This window comes from Nipponia nippon, unplaced genomic scaffold (genome assembly GCF_047370975.1).
Source record: "Nipponia nippon isolate SJK-2023a ecotype South Korea unplaced genomic scaffold, ASM4737097v1 scaffold_13, whole genome shotgun sequence".
Taxonomy (NCBI): domain Eukaryota; kingdom Metazoa; phylum Chordata; class Aves; order Pelecaniformes; family Threskiornithidae; genus Nipponia; species Nipponia nippon.
The window spans coordinates 435,149-458,685 of record NW_028262324.1 but is presented as its reverse complement, the minus strand read 5'-3'; the positions used below and the strand labels follow the sequence as shown (position 1 = coordinate 458,685).

At 46.2% G+C, this 23,537-nt stretch overlaps 2 protein-coding genes across 13 annotated transcripts in view; one reads left to right on the top strand and one right to left on the bottom strand.

The window, feature by feature from the left end:
• The first annotated feature begins 2,736 nt into the window (after positions 1-2,736).
• Positions 2,737-7,675, top strand: SLA2 (Src like adaptor 2). Of its 3 annotated transcripts, none has more exons than XM_087749936.1 (8): positions 2,737-3,052; positions 3,560-3,696; positions 3,811-3,910; positions 4,049-4,135; positions 4,444-4,547; positions 5,282-5,434; positions 5,605-5,731; positions 5,835-7,674. In XM_087749936.1, exons 2-8 carry the CDS (start codon positions 3,609-3,611, stop codon positions 5,983-5,985), a joined length of 810 nt encoding a protein of 269 aa, XP_087606062.1. In that variant the 5' UTR covers positions 2,737-3,052; positions 3,560-3,608; the 3' UTR covers positions 5,986-7,674. The 3 variants fall into 3 exon arrangements, with proteins under 3 accessions (XP_087606062.1, XP_009471596.1, XP_087606063.1); XM_009473321.2 differs by having other exon boundaries at positions 5,285-5,434; positions 5,835-7,673; XM_087749937.1 differs by lacking the exon at positions 5,282-5,434 and having other exon boundaries at positions 5,835-7,675.
• A 3,050-nt stretch (positions 7,676-10,725) lies between these two features.
• PHF20 (PHD finger protein 20) overlaps positions 10,726-23,537 on the bottom strand; it is a 73,450-nt gene continuing 60,638 nt past the window's right edge. For all 10 annotated transcript variants that reach the window (XM_087749748.1, XM_087749755.1, XM_087749756.1 and 7 more), the window contains 4 exons: positions 20,094-20,289; positions 16,808-17,207; positions 15,177-15,360; positions 10,726-13,525 (listed from right to left, as the gene is read on the bottom strand). In XM_087749748.1, the coding sequence (XP_087605874.1) occupies positions 13,383-13,525; positions 15,177-15,360; positions 16,808-17,207; positions 20,094-20,289 (923 nt within the window). In that variant the 3' untranslated portion in view covers positions 10,726-13,382. The remainder of the gene's footprint in view (positions 13,526-15,176; positions 15,361-16,807; positions 17,208-20,093; positions 20,290-23,537) is intronic.

Below are 23,537 nucleotides of genomic sequence, written 5' to 3'. Positions count from 1 at the left end.
CCCTGTGTGCTCATGGTGTTTGTCTTGGCACGACCTGACACCCCTGCCAGTGTTCTCAGTTTTGGTGTCTCCTACCACGAGAGGCAAACTCTTTCTTTTTGGGAGAGCCGTCCCGGGCGGGAGCAGCGTGGTCGGGTGCCCCCGCGTCCCCTGAAAGAGGCTGTCTAAAGGCACTGGAGAGCTGGCTTCTGCAAAAATGCAGAAAGAAACTTCCAGCTTTGACAGAGTGGAGACTAAACGACAAGTTTGCTGCAAAACAGGGCATGCTGCCAAGAATTGCCTCCAAAGAAAGGCAAGCGCTAGGAGCTGCCTTCCCTTCGTCTGCACCAGTGTGTTTTACAGATACAACACAAAGTTAACCTGTAAACCCTGTGACAAGGCCGTTGTCGTGACATGAAGAGGCAGAGGGCAGCTGGGAAGGCAGGGTGAGCTCTATTTGCACGTCTGCCCCTGCACCGCAGCCAGCTGCAGGTGGAGCGACGTGCAGCAGCTGGTCGTTTAACACAAGCATTTCTTCATCTTCTGCTTTTCAGATCCAGCTTTTGCTCTCAAGTTTCAGATGTCTGTCATCTTACTTTCACAGAAAGCTAGCTGGGAGTGAAGAGGGGTTAAACTGCTGGTCACAGATTAGACCTGGTCTTGCTGTCATGCCCACGGGGTGGACTCCTGCAGCCCCCTGCTTTGGGGAAGGTCTGCGTGGCAGAGGTCCTTGCAGGAAGTGAGACAAAGTGTTTTCATGAATCACAAACTGAATGAAAGGTGAGAAATGGGAAAAATGGGCCAGTTGTATTAATGAGCGAGTAGTGAAGTGACAATGGGATTAAATGAACAAAAATATAAGTTTGAGGCTACAGAAGACATGAGACTATCAAAGAGACCAGGCCTCCAGATGCCACGTGAAGTTCATTGCTGCCAAATGCAAGTGCTGGATGCAAAGCAACGTATGCAAGAGAAGAGCTGATGTACATGCAGCACTGTGCTTAATTGCCAGCTAACTGCACTGATTCTTCCTCGAGTTCCCTCATACAGCAACAGACCAGAAGAAAGGCAAACACAATATTAAAATGACGATGAAACGAGTTAGAGGAAATAATACCACAGCGGGGTTGGTGCGAGCTTGCCGAGTGCTGTTTATGCTGATGTGGAGCAGGAGAGCTTAGAGCTACAGGCTGCCTGTGGACAAGGAACCCAGGAGAGTAAATAAATGAGATTTTAGCAATTTGGAAGGGAGGGGGTGATCGAGAGTTTTCTTGCCATGGTGGTTCATAGGCATAAGCAAGGCAAGATTTGTAGTGAGGGTTGTCATATTTTATTACCCCAAGGATAACTGGAAAAAGTAAACTTGTTTTCACATAAGCAAGTGGGTTTCCTGGTAAAAACTACAAAAACATCAAAGCTAAATACAGGTTGAGAAATGAGTGTAATAAAGGACAAAATGATTCTCTGGGGGGCAAGAGCAAAGCTTGAGCTCAGGACAGGCTTCCCTGGGCTGGGATCGGAGCTACAGCGGCACTGGTCCCGCTAGCTGCTGGGGTGCGAGCTGGACCCGCTGGCTGCAGGCCACTTGTGGTTTCGCTTTTGCCAGCCCTGTGTGCCATGTTCCCACCCATGCATTACAATACAGCCCCTTTGCCCAGCCCCACTGGCCAGGCTGGGGCCGGGGGTGACTGGGGCCCACATTTTATTCACCAGCACTAACCCAAGAAGGTGCTGGGCAGCACAGAGCTGGGCTCAGGGGAGCTGAGCCGCACTGGGGACAGGTCACGGCACACCAAGGGTTGTCCCTCACAACCCCAAGGACCCCAGCAGAGCTTTGCCACCTGTTCCAGGAGCAAATAAATCTTCTAAACTTAATATCAACACCTTGCAAACCAGCAGTGGCCAAGCTCAGACCAGGCTCAGGAGGGCCTGAACCTCAATAGCCATGCAAGGCCCCGGTGGTGGCTGCTTTCGTAAAAGCGCTTTTCCATCTGCATTTCACACCATCATGGTGGTTTACAACTGACCAGAAACTGTCAAGGGCCCAGCATAAATAGCAGCAGGATGCTCAGCTGCAGCAGCGCGGCCGGGGCAGGAGGCAGCCAAGCAGCCAGCCCACGGCGGGGGCACTGCAGGAAGCGCAGGGGGACGGTGCCGCACAGCGGGGCTGTGAGCACCCGTGCAGTCTGGCCAGGCCCAGCCCAGGATGGCAGCACAGGAGCTGCTGAGAGCAAACCCCAAGGCCTTTCCTCGGGGGGGGGGGGGGGGCATTGGGGGTCCTGACCGTTGGTGGTGTGCTGGCTGAGCCAAACGGTGTTCGCTTTGAAAAGTGAAATAGCCGCATGCATTTTTTTGGAGCTGGGCAGAGGGACGTGCCATGCTGGGGAGGCACCGGCTCTGCAGCATCCCACCCACCGTGCTGTGGCCAGCACAGCACACTATCCCGAGGGCAGCATGTGGCCCTGGTGCTGCGGGGAGCACCCTGGGACCACCCCCCCCTTCCCGTGGTTTGTCCTGGCTGGGGATAGCACTTGTCCAGCTTCAACCTCTGAGCCCTGGCGTTGGCTCTGCTCCCGCTCTCATGTCCCTCCCGCTTCCCCCTCCCCAAATCCCATGCGATGACCACCGTGCCTTGAGTGCCCTCAGGGATTTTCTTAGGCCTTGTGCCCCGTACCGAGGCTCCCCCAAGGGGCAGAGCTGAGCAACCTGTTGGCTGAGTGAAAAAAAGAAAACCCTGCTCCAGTGCACGCACACGTCACAGGAAACAGCGGCAGCCCACAGCCCCAGCGCCGGCGCCTCGCACCCCTCACCGGCAGCGCTGCCAGAAGCAGCCCCGGCTCCAGCACCCAAAAACACCCAGCCCTAGAGCAGAGGAACAAGGGTGAACCAAGCGGGTGCTGCGAGGGCAGGGGTTGCCCTGCACGAGGGAGCCCCACCCTGCCAGAGGGAGCCCCTGCAACCTGGGTGTCCCGGGGACCCACTGTGCTGGAGCAGCACCCCACAGGGAAGAGCCCAGCCGATGTCTGCCTGGCCCTGACTGGTTCTGCACAATGGTGACAGCAGCGAGAGGCAGGTAAGTGGGCTTCATCCCCACGACCACCAAGGGCAGCAGTGGGTCTGGGGGGGCTCAGCCCAGCGTGGGGGGGCGTTGGGACAGGGTGCCCCACACACCAGGGGACACTGGGCTGGGGCAGGATGGCAGCACCCAGAGGGTGAGCATGGCCAGTTGCTGCCCACCACGGGGATGTGGATGGGGGGGCCCAGCGGTGGCAGCGAGTCCCCAGACACCCTCCGGGGGCAGGGAGGTGGTTTCCTCGAAGGGCTCCCCAGGGAGCTGCCCGCCAGGCTCAGCCCCAGCCGAGAGCCCTGCCCTGGCCCTGCCCTTCTCCGGAGCCACAGCGCTGGCATCACCCCGCAGCATTGCCCTGCCCCGAGGCACAGGGTGGGTGACTGCAACCCATGAGCTTGCATCCTGACACAGCCGTGCCACAGGGCTCGTGGCTCCGCAGGGGGCCGACCCCCCCTGCCCAGGGCCCACTGTGCTGCTGGCACCGGGCCTGAGCCTCTCCTTCCCTCCCAGCTGGCAGCAGCTGAGGCCAGGGGCCAGGGTCCCGTGCTGATCCCAAGGGATGGGGAGCCTGCCCAGCCGGGAGAAGCCGCTCAGCATCCAGCCAGCAGTTGCCAACACCATGCAGCCCCCGCTGCCCAGAGAGACAGGTAAGCGCCTGGCAACTGCCAGCTTGGCCAGCATCCCTGGTGTGCATGGTCCTCCCGCCCCAGCTGGGGCTCTGTGGTGCCGGGGGAGCTCTGAGCCCCTCGCCTTCCCCGCAGCCCCCAGTGGCTTCCTGGCCCTGGCCCTCTGCGACTTCCCCTCCGGTGCGGGGACAACCACCATCCTGAGGATGGGGGAGCAGCTCCGCGTCCTCTCCGAGTAAGTCCCCGCATCGATTGGCCACTCCCGACCAGCGTGCAGCCCATGGGGCCACGATGGTGGCACCTGTCCTGGGGGTCCCCTCCCTGCGCCCAGCAGCCTTGGCCCCTCAGGATGGCTCATCCCCCTTCCCTGCAGGGACGGGGAGTGGTGGCTGGTGGCGTCTGCGGTGTCCGGCAAGGAGTGCCACATCCCCAGCAGCTGTGTGGCCAAGGTCAGGCACAGGTAAATGCTGGGAAGAGTCTGTCCCAGGGTGGGCCCCGGGGGACACGGCCCCACCACAGAGAGCCTGGCCAACCCTGAGGCCAAGCCCTGGCCACCGCACCTGGACGTTCTGCCCCACTTCTCTCCTTGTGCCGCGGAGCAGCACTGGGGCTTGGGGAAGCAGCACGGTGTGCTGGGGCATCCCCAGGACGTGTGCTGCTGCACCCCGAGCTGTCCTCTCTGCCCTGGCCGGGGCAGGACAGGCCCTGGGGCACTGGGTGCCCCTGCGCAGCCAGGAGAGGCTCTGCCAGCACCCGCTACCTGTGCAGGTGGCTGTACGAAGGTGTCAGCCGGCAGAAGGCGGAGGAGCTGCTGCTCCAGCCAGGCAACCGCAGCGGGTCCTTCCTGATACGGGAGAGCCAGACCAGACGAGGTGAGAGCCCTCAGGCCCCGTCTCCTGTACCCCCTCCCAGCTGTCCCCACTGGGGTGCCGAAGGCATGAGTGGGGCCCCACTGGGGCTGATCCTCCATTGCTCACACCTGGTGGCAACGGCCTGCCCCATGCGGCGGTTTCCTGGTGCCACTGCACCCCGCTTCGTGCTGAGCCTCTGCCTCTGCCACAGGGCCTCAAAAGAAAAAAAAACCACCAGCAGGCTTCCTGCAGTTTTTGGTTAAGCAGAGAAGTGAAAAGGCTCAGCCTTTGAAATGAAACAGGGCTGCCATCATGATGAGGTGCCGAGGGGACTCTGCAAGGAGATCCTGCCGGGTGCCCCAGTGCACATGGCTGATGCACTGGCATGGTGCTGCACGGCCCCACGGCTGCCTGGGCACCGAGGGGGCCGTGGGGCTGGGGCTGGCCCATCCCTGCACAACACCTGAAAGTGGAGATGGGTACAGAGCCACAGCCCCTGATGCTGGTGCATGGGACATGGCAGACAGCTGCCCAAGGGCATCCCATGTCCCAGCACTCTCCCACAGCCCCCAGTGTGGAGGTGCTCATGGCATGGGGCTGACACAGGGATGCTCACAGCAACGCAGCCCCATGGGGAGAAGGGTGCTGCCAGCCACCCCCATGGGGCAATAAAATCCCTGCTGTGGGAGAGCGCAGGGCAGTGGGGCCGAGTGGGCTAGGTGCCCTGGCCACATGCCCCTCGCCCCGTGCCCCAGCAGGCTGCTACTCGCTGTCGGTGCGCCGCAGCGAGCGTGCCTCCTGGGACTCGGTGACACACTACCGCATCCACCACCTGGAGAACGGCTGGCTCTACATCTCCCCCCGGCTCACCTTCCCCAGCCTGCACGACCTGGTGGACCACTACTCCGGTAACGCCCCGCCAGACCCCCAGCACCCCCAATCTCTGTGTGAGGGGATGCCCTGAGCCCTGCAGGGAGGGAGGGGGGAAGTGGCAGCCGGTCCCCCACCTGCCTGGGTGCCCCCACGGTTGGGGTGTGGGTGGAGGGCACCCTGCTCATGCCACCGGCTCCCTGCCCAGAGTTCGGAGAGGGGCTGTGCTGCCCCCTCAGGGAGCCCTGTTCCATGGAAGGGGTGAGGGTGGCCCCAGTCCCCGCCATGCCCGCTGTCGTGAAGAAGCCATCACTCGACTGGGACAAGATGGACAGGTAGGGAGGGCTGGGGAAGGGGCTAGGGCTCCCCTCACTGCCCCTGCCAGACACTTGGAGGTCCGGGACCTGCCCGCTGACCGCCCCATCCACCCTTGCGCAGCTCCCTCCTGTTCTCGGAGGCCGTGTCCTCGCCAGAGGAGGACTCTCCCATCAGCCTGGGCCTACGGGAAGCCATCAGCTCCTACCTCCTCCTGACAGAGACGGCTGCCCCCAAGCAGGGCCCTGCAGGGAAGGGAGCAAAGAGCAGCTGAGGGCAGGGCCCCACTTGGCCACAGTGGATGCCCAGCCCTCGTTAGAGCATTTGCCTGGCTCACTGATGCTATAGGAGCCAGGCACCCAGGCACCATTAGCCTGGACATGCGACAGCTGAGACCAAGGTGGGGACAGGCAGGCACCAATGCTGGAGGAAGGGGCTGTCCAAGGGCCCATCCTCCCTAAAGCCAGGCGCCCCGAGATGTGATGTTTGAGCACCCCAAGCATCACCCAGCACCCACAGGAGGAGCCCTGCCTGGCCCACAGGCTGCAACGGAACCCTGCCGCATCTGCGCTCCCACAGCAGGAGGGAAATGGGATGCCAATGCCCAACAAGCTGAAGCCTGGCCTGAAGGTGGGGAAACAGCCTGACCCTGTCAGGCACCTCAAGCTCATGCCCAAACTTTTCTGGGGTGGGGGTGTCCGTGCAGGACGGCCTGTGTGCAGCAGCCACAGACCCTCATGCTCTCACCCACCCGTAACTCACCCCTCTGCTTGTTGGGACAGCAGAGCAGCAGCCAGGAAGAAACCAGCCTCTTACTGCACCCAAAGTAGCTGATTTTTAAACCCTTGAACAGATGGACTGTACTGGGTTTAAGGTCCAGAAAACAGGATCCTACTGGACATGCAGCAGTAACCATTTACAATATCTTAATTAAAGGGCCTCTCTTTCACAGTTGGGAGTTTGTGATTAAATCGTGAACCGCCAGCTGCAACCAGAGGGCAGGTTTCCACCCACCACAGCCTGGGGGGTTTTGCTCCTGCCACGACCATCGCCCTGGCCCTGCTGCCAGCTTTCCCCAACCTGGGACCCCAGCTGTGGGTCAGGTCTGGTCCTTGGCCAACTCACTCACTAATGAGCCCTAGAGGTTTAAAAACATTTTAACATCAGAACTGCTGTTCTAGGAGCAATGGGGAAAGAAATGGGTCCATGCCAGGACTAGTCCAACCTTGACCTAAGCTACACCTCTGGGCTAGAGGGGGCCTTAAAAGGAGCAGAAATGCCCAAGACCAGCAATACCCTTGAGCCTTCACTTTCAACAGCCCCTTATCAGCAAAGCACGGCCTGGGGAAAGCGCCTGAAACTTCCTCTGTGGTGAGAACTGATGCAGAAGCAATTTCACTGCTTGGTGCCATCCCTTCCTTCCTTTCCTCCGCACCCAGAGGCTGGTGCAGCAGGACCCCCCCTTATCTGCAGGTTTCCTGCTTCTGACATGCTCGAATCTTCTCTTCATTTTCATGTCTGATGAGCTTGCTCTTGCAAACCCACCATCGCTTTCTCATTTCCTTCCACACAGCAGCCCAGAGCTTTACACCCCTGCTCAGCCGTCAGCCTCGAGCCCAGGTGTCTGTCTTTTTGGCACAGGACACAGGTCAGGGTTCATCCCTCAGCCTTAACCTTGACCCACAGCCAGCTGAGCCTGCTGCTGTCACCCCTGGGGCCCCCGAGGCAGCTCAGAGGGTTTTGCTTCCTTTATTTTTGCCATTAACCCACTCTGTGTGAATGAAGGCCGGCTCTTGGGCCTCCTTCCTCCACCTCCAACCCGGATCCACGTTGTTGGATGCTTTTACACCACAGTGATGGCTCTACCTCAGCCTGGAGGCAGCCACAGTCAAGAAACTGCTTCTCTGGAGTTTGTATCCTGGTGACTGGTAAGATGGGAAATACCTGGTCGGAAAGCTGATTTGAATCCCTCCTTAACACTGGCAGCCTCCGAGCGCTCCTCCTTCCCAGCCCACAGCGGCTCTCTTTCCAGCCCCAAAAGCTCCTTTTTCTGGGCACACTTCACTCGTGCTGGGAAGCATCTCCACAGGCCCCCAGAAGCGCAGGGCGGTGGCAGCCCGGGCAGCCGAGGCTGCTGCTGGGGGGGACCCCAGGGCACCCAGCCCAGGGTGCTGCCATCCCCACTCCCTGCCTCCCACTGCTAAACACTGCAGCCCCAGTTAACATCACAGGCACGAAGCCAGATGCCAAGCCAGGTTTTTAACAGCTGGAAGAGGCAGAGAGCAGGTCCTGACATCTCCCAGCAGCAGCTCTCCCCCCAGACAGGGGAGGGCAGAGGGGAGAGGCCGGGGCTGCAGGGCTGCTGTCCCAGGCAGCGCAGGACTGGGCTGTGAAGGGACAGAACAAGCCCTGAGGAGAGCCACTGGTGCCAGGGCAGCAAAGGACCTGCCAGCTGCCTCAGCCAGCCAAGGGTGGGTGGCCATGGAGACCCAGCAGGGACAGGGGCTGCTGCCTGTCCTCACCAGAGGTGCTCCGAGTGCCCAGGATGCCCATGGGAAGAGGAGCTTCTCGGATGCTCTCCGCTGTGTGTCAGGGGCACACTGAGCTTGCAGAGCTGTGGCCACTTCGGCCAGATCAGCCATGCCGTGGACAGCACCGACCTCCTCTGACAGCTTTGTCACCAACTTCCTCTGAAGTGACAAGTACTTAGTGACATCCAGATGTGTAACCTTGCCATCTAAGCCTATGCTCTGCCCCCTCACCCACCTGAAACCAAACTGTTTGAGCATCTCTTTCACAAGACCAGCCACCAAGCATTTCCTGGGATCAAAGGGACTTCTAAAGGTATTTGGAAGAGCTGCAAAATAGCCAAAGTATCTCCAGCACCTTTGGATCTCTATTCAGAGGACACAGCCATTTCTGGAGCCTAGATTCAGTGTGGCATTCGGCAAACCAGTACTCCAATTGACACATGAGGGTACAGAAATCCACCGCTTCACCAGTGGGTCCTTCCCTTGGTGTCCCTTGCAACAGTGTACGTACTCAATCTGCATAACTTAAAACCACCACAGTCTGAAAGCTCCAGAGGTGCACACAACTCCTCCTCTTCTCCTGAACATCCCTGAACACGGGAAAACAGGGCCCACGCCATCCTTAAAAACTTGGTGTGGGGCATTAACCAACAAGACCCTGTGCTATCATTCAGCCTTTGCTGACCAAACACAGCGTTTGCTGGCACACAAGCACCACCAGCAGAAACACCCTGCAGGCAGAACATGAATTCCAGCTTTTTTGTTGTTTTGTTCTCAAGTTTTGCTGTCTGCATGTACGTTCTAATAGGAAAAAAACCCATGGTATTTTCCATTTTTAACTACTTGCCTATTTGAACATGGACTTCTTTTGGTTAGCTGTGGCAGGTATTAACCAGCCAAGAGCTGTACATAGTTTTTCCCCTTCACAAGAGAGTTGCTATGGAGATACTGAAGGATTAGTATGAAGATATGAAATACTCTTCTAAACAACTGTAATAGCCTGAGGTGCTCACCAACGCCATTGGAAAAACCAGACCAAGTATCAGTCACGAACACTTTCACAATCCAGTAAGTGCCAGTGCTGCAGCAGCAGGGATGATACTCTAGCATCAGACTGAGCATGAAGGAGCTCCACGGTCAGGACAATGATCGACAGTAAATCATGTGATTAGAAGAGATGGTATTTTCATCAAATAACAGTAAGAGTATTAAAATGGTTGTGTCAGATTTCTTAGGCTGGGGAACTTCAAGGTGAACCTACCCCCATGAAGGCTGACAGATGACTTAGCAACTGCCTCCTGACATGAGAGTCTGCTCCTACAAGAATCTTAAGATCAAGCAAGTAAAATAGGGAGCTCGGACAAGCTCAAATCAGAGGGCACGCACTCCCAGAAACATGGCTAACCACAGCACACATTTCAGTAAGTTATTTCAAATTCAGATCACATCTTCAAAACCTGATTTTGACATTTAAGTCATCAGCCAAACCTACATGATTTGACTGAACCATGAAACACACACCTGGATCTGCCATCAGTGGCAGAAGTTTCTCCAAGCTTCACAAGCCAGGCTCTAGCAGAACGATGCACCCTCTGGCTTTAAAATCCAGGAGTTTTACAGGAATCTTGTTTTGAGAACGAAATTAGGAAGGACAATTGGTTAGGACAAAGGAACAAACTTGTTTTCCTCCTACTGGGGAAACGGAGGGGAAGAGATGGAACCAGGAATACATCTGAAGGCACACTGATGCCTGCCCTTGCCTTCAGGCCCTGTGCCAGGTACTTCCCTCTCCAGCACTTCCTAGCTTCTCCCCTTCCCATACCTATGCATTTTCTCTGTATGGACTGTTCAAATAAATCAGAAGCTCCTTCCTTTGCATTAATGCTAAAGCAGCGCTCCTTCACACAGCAAACGCCCAGCTTCTACACCAAGCTTGCTGCTGCTGCCCAGAAGTATCACAGCAGCTTTCAGGAGAACATCACAGGCGCAGCACCCATGTGCTGTTCCCTTCCAGCTCAACCCTCCCAAACCTAAAACTCAACTGCTAGCCCGCTGCTACGTGGCCAAAAGACATTTCCACCCAAGAATTGTATCGAAATTACATATTTTTCTCTATGCAGTTTACACTGTACAGCTGACAGCACCTGTCCTAATTCACCTGGTCTTCTAGTCATTGAAACAGGAACAAAAATTAGGGTCAGACTACATACAGTAGGTCCTAATACATGTAATATATTAGGATTTGGGAACAAAATGTACAAGCTCCTCGCTAAAACAATATCCAACATAAAACAATATATAGTTTACCTATTAAGAATACTTGTATGAGACAGATCTGGAAAACAATTTCCATACTTTAGAAACAGTTAAGATCTATATTCCTGTCAAACTACAGTACCTGCATTTCAATACCATGTGAAGAAAAAAAGTACAAAATTATTTTATTGAATAATCATTAATGGAAACAAAGACTTTACTAAGACTTAACCAACAAAAACCTATTTATTTATTCCAAACACCAAGATACAGAAGTTTTCAAGTTTTGCAAATATTGCTCCAAAGCAAAATTCTATATACAGCGCCCTCAGTTCTAATAGTGCATAAACAAAGACAAATATACTTATGTATCCACAGTGCAATGTTTGCTCATTTCATCAAGGCTCCATGTTGCATTCACTTACCAGTGATTTAAAGAAATAAAAAAAGTGGCCTGTCAGACTGAACAGTTGGTCCAGACTAAGAAATAACAATGTGGAAACTTGCAAAAACGGGGACAAAAATGAATCCAGGCAAAGCACAATAAAGAATCTTTCCTGAACATGAGAAATGCTACTCTATTTTAAATAAATATTTTCAGTCTTTATCTGCAAGGGCTTCCCTAGCTCTACTAAAGGAAAACAAGTCTCCAGTATTTGCCATTGATTCACCCATCAGAACCACCTTTTCTTCCAAATCTTAAGTACTGCCCTGAGCAAAAATAAACTGGCAAAGTAAAAACGTACAACGAACACACAAAAAACCAATTGTTTGGGAAGGAGAAGTTCCACTCTGGAGTGAAAAGTCTGCTCAGGAATTTAACTGCTTTCATGCCCTCAAACTCTAAGCACAGCTGACTTGTTAACAACGCAGCTACGTTCTTCTCGAGAGACGCCCGGTCGGAGTGCTTGCTTTACACATTTCAACCAGGGAACACCCTTCTGGTCGATCTCACCTGAAAAAAAACCCCCAAAACCTTCACAGTTGTCTGGGGTGCTCCTTCTGACACTGTTCTGGTTGTCTGGTTACTGCTGCCTGTTCTAGAGCTACGCAGTATACACGAGTTCAGGTGTCACTAACAGGAATGAGACAAGGTATAAGCACTGGTCTCATCTTGAGAGAGAGAAGTGATTCTTAAATATCATGTAAGTTTTATTCTAACTGTGTTACAGAAAAATAAGTTTATTTTTCTGCTGTACATATATAGTATTCACTATATACCAACTAGTACTATAAAACTGTGAGAGAAATTATTCCCTGAAATGAGTCTTGGCACAAAAGCCTTAGTTACTACCTAGAGTAGCCTAATTATTTTGTTTTCTGAAGGAAATGTAGATACCCTTAACTCCTACAATAATATTGGATATTTCAAGTTTACATTATTCTTTGCAGTATACAAACATTACAGACTCATATCCAAAATTAGTAATTTGTACAGTTATGGGCCTTTCAATTACAACTGTGCTTAAATTTTACCCTTCGGTGCTACCATCACACATAATAAAATCAAGGTAACAAATCCAGCTTTTTAAGGACACCCTCTCACTGCTAAAACAGCTTACCATTTTCCACAGTGAACTTAACTCAGCAATATTTGGGAAGGACAACTAAAGTCACAGCTGTTATTTATGGAGCTATGCTCTGCAGCTGAAAGACTTTTAATGTCTCAAATACTTACAATACACCCACATTTCAAAAGGTACTGTATCATGTGACTTGAACATAAGCAGCATTTTCACCTTGTTCTCACAAAGTAATACAAACCAGAAAATTAAAACTTAAGGTATAAAAAGGGACTTTGTGAACATACACCGTTTAAGATAACCCACTCACTGTCTGCGAGGACAGTACCTCATGCATAGATCTTGAGGCTTTATTTACACAAATATAAAATAAACTGATTCCCAAAACCACACATTCATAGAGTAAGTCTTTACAATGAACACGTTCAGAGTATTGAAAAAAGTCTACATTTCAAAATGTAACTGGAATGGCAATTATTAACAAATGGGTAGAAAACTACGTAACGTCCATTACAGACCTTGTTGAAGTCTGGAACTCTGAGTGCATCTCCAGTCTTTCCACAGCGGCATTTCATCCTGCCACAACAAGGGTGTCCCACTAGCAGTGCTTCAGGAGGCACAGTATGACCATGTGTAAGAGCTCAAGAATGCACATAAACACCACGTTCATGCATTTCCCCAGTACCAAGTCATGTGATAGTGACAGGATAAATATGGAAAACAATCATTTATTCTGAAAATAAGTGCAATCCACCTGTGACCTTCTGCTACATTATTTAACGTAATAGAAGTGGGGTTTAGGCCACTGTTACTTGCAAACCTCCATGTAACAGTTTATAGTTAGAGCTGGACATTCATACTTACTAAGTCTGAAAACTGTTATAACATTTCCTAATGATTAAATACTGTGTGCTATTATGCATAAACCAGAAGGAATAAAACATGACACAAGTCACTTAAACTATGCAAAGTTATTTACAACCTCTGTCAACGAAACGTTTTTGGCTTAGAACTCTGTTCTTCAGTGGCACAATTTTTAGTCAATTTAATTATGAAAAAGTCTACCCTTTCAATGAGCAACTTGTAAGGAGTGAAAACTTAAGTATAATTTATCAACCAACACCCAACCTCTGAAGACAGTATGGACCTCTTCCATATCGTTTTAATTGCCTAATAAACCCGAAATTATGATGAGATAAAATAACCTTTTTGCTGTTCTTTGAACAGCACTTCTTCACAAATCCCTGAAGTCACTCTGCATCACATGCAACCAGCATGCTAATTTCGTTTAAATATACAGAGCTGTTCACATCAGATGCTCCAACTTCGCACTCAATAACAGTCTCCAAGATTTTCTAGTCTCACGTTGAGCAGCAAAGTGCTATCTGTTGCACTTTGCCTAGGTCCGTTATAAGCTGCTTTATACAATGTTTGAGTTGTGGGAGTCGAGCTAGTGGTTCTGGTGGTTCCAGCTCTCCTGTATAATCCAGCCAACTCTCCAAAACTGCAGAGAAAAACAAAGCTGTCACTATTCCAGTTATCAACAAAGAGACCACCTTAAGTCACAAACAGGAATTCTTTAAATCTTTTGTGAATCTTGAGAGAGCAGAGGACAGTATTTTTAATATGCGGTATTTGAGAAATCAGAAAACCAGGCTCCTCACACCAATCTTTACAGGAAAAAAAGCAGATGTTCCTAGGAGAAAGCAGGGAAGGAAAACTCAGGACTAGATATTGTGAAATCCAGTGCTAAACTTCCTCTGATCTGTATCAATTCCAGAGCAAGGACACTGCAGTACAGGAAGTTTATACCATCAGAATACCTTTAAGATCAGCATTAGATGCAGCTACACAGTATTTTCATTGAAGATCCTAAAAGGACAGGACTATGCTAATGGAAGAAGTTTGTCATCAATATGGAATACAATTAGCCAAGACAGAAACAACTGGGTAACAGAAAGCGGGGATGAAATCCAAGAGCACAAACAGCAGAGTACTGCACAAAGAAAATAAATTCCTCCTCTAAAGCTTCTCAGCAGGAAACAAGGACTAGATATACTACTGATCAAAGACAACTCAGGCGACAGTGTAATACGACCACGAGAAAGGTGGTCACATTGAACTATGACGAGTTCAGGGGATGGGACAGCATCATGGAAGGAGACAAACCTTGAAGACAGAATACGTCTCCCAAGAGAAGAAGCAGTGGCCACTGCCACTAACTAGATTATGGGCTAGATTAACCTAAGGGCAATATCTGCCAAAGAACTAGTGGGCATTATGCAACTATTGACACATCCAGCCTTGAAACAAGAAAATTCCTGATCAGAGTAGCAATGCTCTGAGCAGCCCTCCAGCTCAGCAGCAGATACAAAAAGCCTGACTTCATAAATGGAAATAGGCATTATGATACAGGCCTGATTTATCTTCATTTCGTGAAATATTCCTTTAGTTGTTCAACTTTTCTTTTCAGTACCTTACTAACTACAAAGAGAGGACTCTTACTTTGCAAAGGTTAGATTCCCAATACCCTTGCAAGAAAAGCTGCTGCTGTAACTACTATACAACCAATGGTCAGACTTAAAGAAAAATAACTTTCCTGGATTGTTTAATGTAACACAAAGGGTTTAGAAGTTTTCCATTACTAGGAAAACAAATTTCAAGAGACATTTAAGTAAAGAATTTGGAAGAGACAGGAAAGGTAAGAGCCTTGTGCACCAAAGAGACCACCTTGGGCTGAAACAAAAAACACAGGCCAAAAAAAAAAAAAGCTGAAACAGCCAGCAAGCCCCTGAAGAACAGGGAAGTTCAGATACACAGAAGAGCTACGGAAAATGACAAAAACCTGAAAGCAAAAAGACATGGAAGATGTTCCCCTATATCATCTGATGCAAGTATTTAGAGGTGATCTAACTAGAACTTTTTCTATAAAATTCTCCTCAGTTTTAATTTTACCTCTGTTTTAAAATCCGCCTTCCTAACATCAGCAGCATGTCTATTTTCTATTAGTAAATGTAAATCTGTAAATTAGTAAATCTGACAAAGCAACACTCATCTCTTTGAAGGTCTGCAGAAGCAAAATTCAAGTTAACATGTTTTGAACAGGTAGTTCAGTTAAATACAGTTAATTTTTGAAACAGAAAAATGTTACCTACCATCTAGCTCCTTCTCAATGAAATCCATTCTATGTATGACTTCATCTTGCAGAGATTCCACATGAGCTAAAAGATTAAGCTGCCACTGCAGCTGCGAGTTCACAACTCCTTCTTTGTCTTTTTCCAGCAATTTCATTTCAATAGCTTCCTCTGGAGAGACTTTCTTAGAGACAGACTCTCTTACCTAGCAGAAATACATACATTAATATTTATTACAGTGAAATAGAATTGATAAGCCAGACTGTCTGGGTCCTTACAGTTACCCAAGCTAATTTCTCAACTAATCTTAGTCTAGTGGAGGATAGAGACACATGGAGAAGAGATCACACAAAATTAAGGCAGTTTCGGCAAGAGGATCTAAATACAGACATGCTTTTATAGGTATTTTTCTAAGACCTATTCTTTGCACTTCACAAGCACCTGATTTTCAAAAGATAACATATATACACGTAGCTAGCTCCCTGCCAACTTCCAGCTGTAAGATACTGCACTTAATCTGTGCATCCTAGGGAACATTAAAGCCATTTTTAACATGACAGTAATCAACTAAAGAGCAAATGATTTTGCAGTAAGAAGGGTTTTTTCCTGAAGGAGTCTAATCTCAATTCTACTAAAATTTTCATTGAAGCATCTAGGAAAAAACAAAAGAAAAAAACCCCAAAACATTACCACCACTTATAAAACTTGACTACACTGTCAGCAGTGTTGATTCTACTCCCCTCCTTTTTTCATCATTCTGCTGAAATACAACAAGATTTAGAAAAAGGCTCCTAAAAGACTGAAGAACTGAAATATATGCCTTTCTGGGAAATATAAAGCAATCTCAGTTGATTTGATAGAGAAGTTAAAAAGAACATAAAATACACCTTACCTACGCATGAAATAAAAGCTAAACAACCTTTTAATCTAAAAAAGGGAGGTCAGCATTTCCCAGAGGCTTTCTCACATTTGTCAGGCCATATTTCATATTACTTGGCGCTAACTAATCAAAGCAAAATTTTTGCATTGGTGTGTAGAAAGAAAGGCCTCTGATAGATCTGAAAACAAGGACCAAGAGTTGAAAAGATAAAACTAGAGTGCTCCAGTAGGAAAAGAAGATACAGGACTATTCAATGGTGATCATTCTTAACAATCAGTTCAGGCTGATACTTTTTTTTTCCTCCCCACCTGAAGAACCTGGAATCAATTTAGTTAATGTAACTATTAAAAGAAACATGTGAACAAGATGGAAATAACTACAAGCTGGAAAACCAGTGTATTTGGTAGTATCATACATGCTTGCCCTGTTCTCTCTCTATCCTGTTGCTAGTGTTTATTTTTACATTTAACACACATAAAAGTAAGAAGCAATGAACTGCCAGTGGACCACAACACGTGTTCCACAGACTGTGCAGATGATCTAAGGTCCAGAAGTCTTCAACCTAGATTTTTTTTTTTTTTTAAACTATTAATTGAAATGGAGAAGTTGATCATGTCTAACATTTTAATTCGTACTGGCAACTTAAATTTAACAGTATAGGAAAAAACTAAACACAAATAAACAAACTAAATACTATTAAAAAGGGTTGAGTTTTGCACTTTGCCAGGCAAACACATCCACTATGCAGAGAGGGTTGCTTTAATACAAATACCTTAGAGTAATTGTGTTTGGATTCATTTTCCATCTTGCATATTTCTCGGTCCAGATTCCAGCCAAATCTCTCTGACAGGGCATCATCCCCATTTTCCCTTATTCTATTTACTCCATCATCCATGGCTGAACCTCTTGTTTCCACAACCAATCTCTGCTCTATCGCAGGGTAGTAGGCCCGAGGCTTCTGGTAACAGTGTTCACTTGTAATGTAAGATTCCTCCACAGAAGGAATGGTTGTGGGTTTCTCAGCTGTCCCATTCCAAGTTCTATAACTTGCCATCTCCTCCTTGCAACAGTTTTCCTCAATGTGAATGATGTGTTTTGTATGAATTTTTTCATCCACTGTAATGTGCTTCCATGGATGGCACCAAAGCTTTAGGTCAGGATGTTCTTTATTTCTGTTCAAACATAAAAGAGGTAAAACACCCACCAAATTTAAACTTCAAAGTGACTGAGCAAACTATTCTATTACATAAAGAAATTAAGTAAGAATATTTGAAGTACTACATGCTTTAGTCATCATAATCAGTAAAAAATACACAAATATTCTGAAATAATACAATTTCACTGACCTCAATTGTGTACCTTCCTACAATGTTCTGCTAGGTTCACTATTTTCATTTCTATAACATGGCACATAAGCCAAGTGTTGGCATTAAGAAAAAAAACCTGAAGAATAAGTTCCAAATAGATATATACAACTTTTCACCAATGTTGCCCTTGAAGAAGCATTTTGCTTCAGTATTTGCAATTTATTAACAGCATAAACTCATTTTCACTGGGATATTTTTAGTAGTATTTTAAACAGGTAAGTCAAGTACACTGAAGCTAAGTTTTTAACAATTTTAAACACCAGTAAAACAAAAAGACCCCCACAAACCACTCAGTATCAAACTTTAGCCTGTAGTTCCCCAAAATAAACTTTAAAATTCAATCCACTGACCTTTTATTACCCTCTAATAACAACAACAACTGGGGACGTGGGGTGGTGGTGGTGAACTTCTTTATTATTCTCTTTAAAACTTTAACTTTCCTTTAAATCCCAAGATGCTGAGCAAACTCTGCTGCCTGGTACACCAACATGCCATAGGCCCCCCACCTGCTTCTTATAAAAATTCTGATTTTAATTGTTTTCAAATTGACTAATACATTATTTATTCCAGCAGCAGGGACAACTATAGGTATCAGATTCTTACATGGATATAACAAACAAACAAAATAATTTAGAGTGAGCATTGTAACTGAGACTGTTCTTCCACATTTCTGTCAGGCACTAAAACAGCAGTAAAAAGGAGAGCAAAGCAGAATCAATCTGCTTATCTTCAAAGGGTAGGCAGCTTAGCTGCTACAGGCTGCAAGAATGCAGCAGAAGCAAATCCTGACCCTAAAGCACCTGCATTCAGCTGCACAGAAAGGAGGGGGTCTGCCCCAAAACCCCACTCTGTGCTTCCTTGCAAACAAAGGCAGATGGAATTACTCCATTAAGCTGATCCAGCTTTTCCAGCTGTTAGCCAAACCACTCATCAAAACATGCTCATTTTACTTCCAAAGTATCTGCTTTCTAATCCGTTCTACAGTAGCTAAGGTTTCTTCAGTGTCTATCAGAGGAAACTATACTTAGTACAACTGCCAAGGACTTGCTCAGACCACTTTATACAAGCGCCTCTACCTCCAGGGACTGCATGTCTACGATATCCTTCGTGAGCAATCCTGAAGGCACACCTAGAAAAGTGAAAGCCAAGTGTTCATTTACCAAAGCTTTCTATTCCACTCCATTGATATTCTACACCTGAAGGCACTATTTTGCTCAGCAAAGAGCAAGGGATAACTTTACAGAAGACAGAAAATTGAAAGATTATGTACCTGATACATAAGGATGAAAATTTGCATGCTTAACACTTGGACAACCTTTTAACTATTGCCTTCAGAAGGCTGGCTCTCCCTCCCATTACACCGAAGCTGTCAGTGTCACCTCTGATCCTTTGCCATCTCCTTGAAATCCTGAGCAACGCTCTCCTAATAATTTCAGGCAGCTGTGAAATCATCTCCTCTCCCCTAGATGGTAGATCTGCACCAACAATATAATCACTCTTCTAATTCATCAATTTTAAAAATCCTTTCTGATTTATGTAATGATAAAAGCTATAGCCCTTGTTTTCTTTAACAAGATGGTCCTAACAGGACCACACCTCATCTTTAATTAAACCAGGTCATCACATCAACTTCAGGATGGGAAAGAAAAGACTGTACCAAGCATCACATACTTGCCCAGCACTCCATACCTTAGTGCTATGCGAATCTCAATTTACTCTACAACTAGAAAGTCACAATTTAAAGTCTTGCTAGAAAAGGCCTCAGGAGTGGTCTTTTTGGAATATTTGTTCCACCCTCTCCAAAGAGGAAAGAAATTATTTACAGATCTGACTAAATGATACCATAATGGAAAAACAAAACCTTATGTTAAAATTGCTACTCTCTTGCTTAAAGCATTATTCCATTGTTTAAGCATTTCAGGTACTGCCAGTGGCCCTACTGCATCACCACAGATTAAATTTTAGGGAAAAAGTTCTAAACACTGGAAACACTAAAAGCTTTGCTTTCCAAATAGCTGCTGCTGTGCAATTTATCAACTAATAAATTACAAATATGGAATTATATCAATTTTAAACTGCTGGATTTGAGTTAGAAAAAGATCTTTTTCAGTCATGAGAACCCAAGGATGACTTTAAACAGGAAAGGATACACAAAACTTGATTTCTACAGTGATTACAGAATGTGTTATTTTTTCATATGTATCTGTAATAATCTTTGCATAGAAATAGACTGCTACAGGTTGCTGAAGGTGCAACTGCTCTCCCACTACAAAAGAGCAACACATTATGCCAAACAAAAAGATCTGATTTCTGCTGGAAAAGCTATGATTTAGAATTACTGGAATGCAGAAGGCAAGTGTTATAAGGATGCTGCCATAGGTTATAGGCCTATCTTCTTCTTGCTACTTAAATCTATTTAGGTGCTTTAGGAGAAGCTGTTATTAGTTTTCTCCCTCTTTCCTTCATACTTTCCCAACTCTTCTATACACATAGTCAATTTACACTCCTCAACACACTTAAGTAGTTTTTAAACAGCCGAGTCCTTTTCCAAGATCATGTTAGCAATTCAAACTATGTTGTTATATATCCACAAAGCAGCACAAAATAAGTCTGAATTTCTGGTTATTTTTCTACTATTTGAGATCTAATTCACATTGAGAACATGCCAACTGATACTTAAATACTGCTTACTGTAATATGCTCATCTTCAGCTGCAGTCCATGCAGTACTTCTATTACTCTCTGTACATCGCCAAGAAGTTGGTGAGTGGCTACTATCTTCTTGGCATTCTGGTGGGAGTAATTTTCTTCCAAAAATGCTAAGCCATGCATGTGACCATTACTTAACCACTCCTTCTCATACCAGTACTTTAAGCTGGACCTCTGACCTAAAGCAACAGTAACGAGTGTGTTAAAATGAAGCATTAACTATGGCATGTTAACATTACTGGTAGTAATTCTGATTATCTCAAAGTCTTGCAACAGCTTATTTTTCTTATCAACAGTACCAATAAAGATCCTATAACAGCAGACAAAACCCTGAAGACATGAAGAACTTGTGAAGTGAGATAACCTCAGTCAAAAACCCCTGCCCAACTGTAAAAGCATTCAGACCCCGAATCCATCAAAGGACATCCACAACAGGTAATTGCAGCTGATGCACAGAGAAAAGTGTATTTTTAGCAGGGTATCACACTGTCTAGTAACCATGGTTATAACTAAAGCTACCGTTTGAATACAGCTCTCTGCAGACAGATAAATGCAGCAAAAGGCAGTGAACTTCCCTTCTCCAGTGGTCTCGCTTTTAAGCATCATACATGTATTAGTACAGTCATTCAAAAGTAAATTTTAAGGGAATCAATGATGAGGTTCTGATGGATAACCTGCCTAAATCAGGCTATTAATAATGCTAATTCTAGCTTAAGAGGTTGGAATATCAACAACAGCTGAAATGAAATTATGTTAAATGTGATAAATGCATCAGTAAAAGTAACTTAAGCAGCCAAGCAAAATGGTATTAGCAGGAAAGAGTGGAACTTGAGATGCTTGCTAAACTGCAAAAACACAAACAAAAAATCCAAGCCAAAAACCCAACAAAAGCCCATGCACCCGCTGTAAAATGTATTGTTACAACAGATGTTCTCAGAAGACAGCTCAGCACCCTGAGAAACACCACATAATTCACAGGCCTATATACAGCCCAGTCAGTGAACCTACAAAATCAGAGATAATATTGGAGTGCAGACTCAGCACGATATTCACAAAAAAGCCTCCAATATAAGCAGGTTAATATTGACTAGAAGTTTCAGCAGTTAAGGAGAAGCTAAAAAAAAGAAGTTACTGGGCAGCAGAGTAAGAACAAGGGATTGGACTACATGCATGTAGTGTTGCAGCCCATGCTATTAACTTTGACACAATGAAGTAAAACAGCTCTGTGGAAATCGTACTGAGAACGAGCAGAACTCAGTCACACGCTTCTGGATGGCAGAATGGCAGCAAAATGGTTTTTATATCATGCCCTGTGTGAACACCCGTAGCCATAAAGGACACTTTCAAACTTAAATTCAATACTAACGCTTTGCCTCAGTAAAGGAGTAAAAGCAAAAGGAGCACGCTTGTAAGCACTCTCAGCCAAGGGGCTGCACAGGACAATACTCAATGTTTTGAGGCAGGACCTCCAAAAACTCTCACACAGAAACCAACACAGGGAAGAATGAATTTTCAAGGTTATAGCATAGATGCTGTATCAAGGAAAAGATCTTCTAGGTATGGCCAGAACCACTTTGGAGACATTCCTGACATACCTGTATTAACCCCAGGCATCTATTTTTGTCTTAGAGAAGCTATCATCTGTGACAGAACATAAAGTTCAGTCCACAAGAATAAAATCGTGAATTTTAGAACTCCATGGTCATCTTAACACCACTGAGATTATCCAACTGAAGCCGATCCATGGCATTGTTTACTTAGCAGTGCACTCAGAGACAAGAAGTGCTCTTTTTCGAGGTGTATAAGCTTAAGAGAAGACACAACACGATATCCAACAACATATGCTCTCTATGGCTTGAATGAATCTGTCATATCATAAACATCTTGATAATGTTTAAGCAAGGGCAAATGTTAACACATCTCAAAAATCCCACTTGGCTCAAAAAAAAACTGTCTAAAATGACAGTTGGTACAGTTTTTCAGCATAATTACACTAAGCTTGCTTTTATTTCCAGTAATGTGAATGGTGCTGTTTTAAGTCCCAGCACTAAACTGGAGAAAACTCCTAAATAAGAGTTTGCTGAATGGCCATGCCCAGTTTTAAAAGCAACTTCTTTGCAGATTCATAAAGCCTATTTAGCTCATTTCAAGTCAGCAGCAGATTCACTGAAATTGAGAAGCCACTTTTGCAGTCAAAAAGTTGGATATGTTTTCCTTTTACCTACAGAGGTGAAAACTAAGCCCAATTAAAAAAAAAAGTAAGCTTCAGGATCTTCAAAGCAATAGTTAATAAAAGTGATTAAACTAATGAAGCAAAGTGTTAGTTGTAACCAGTTTTTATCAAAAAGCATTCTGATAAAGTTTCTTACTAAATACAAATAGTTCAAGCGTGATGGCACAACTTCAGTTTGCATGTGCACTTTAGTTAACTTTAAAACTAACTCAAATTGACACAAATCAAAGCAAAATATCTTTAAAACAGAGAATTAAAATCCTGGATGCAAGATGCTGTAAAAACACCCCTTAAATATATGTTAGATTATTTTACCTCTTAGATAACCGAATGTAAGCATAGCAGGTCTTCCTTGCTATGACTACAAACAACTTTAGTATACAAACTACACAGATCAATGAGTTAAGCTACCAAAGACCTGGTAGTTTTAAACAGCCAAAAAAAGCAGAGATCACAATCCAAGTATGTATATAAACCGAAAAGGTCTTGTGATTACACAGAGATCCCATTTTCTCATAATTTATGAGCATGGACTCAAGCCCAAACCTCATCTGTTTCCACATTCAGCAAGGCTTTGTAATTCATAGAGTAGGAAGTCAGAAAAGATCCATGTAAGTGTAATTTTACCTGCTGCATAATATGGACTAAGACATTTTAAAATACATAGTTAGGAATAGAGAACATATCAACTCTGACTGCATTACCAAAGATAATTTATATTTGAATTTATATCTGTATTTATATACGTGGATTGCAAGTGCCTTTCCATAACAAGCACTAGCACATTGCAGCTGTTGAGAACCAGCGAGCCTCTTGCCGACTTATTTTGAAGAATGCGTGAGCCTGGTCTTGTTGGAGGAAAGCTGCAGTCACATCCCATAAGATGTGCCCATGGGGAGTCTTTGCTTAAGTTTCCCCAAGTGCTTCTAAATTCATTTTCCATAGCCAGACAGTACAATCCTTATTACTGGCAAATATGTGACAGACGGTCATCACAGTTAAAACATTCATTTCTATTCCTGTCCAGCTGTAATTCCACAATATTGACTCATGTACATTCACATAAATTAAAATTTCTCTATCTATAACTCAAGTCAATTACCTACAATGACAGGCACAGCTAGGGGAGCAAAAAAAAAAAAGTTGTTTAATCTTTGCAATAGATATATATAAACTAATAAAGTTACTATATAT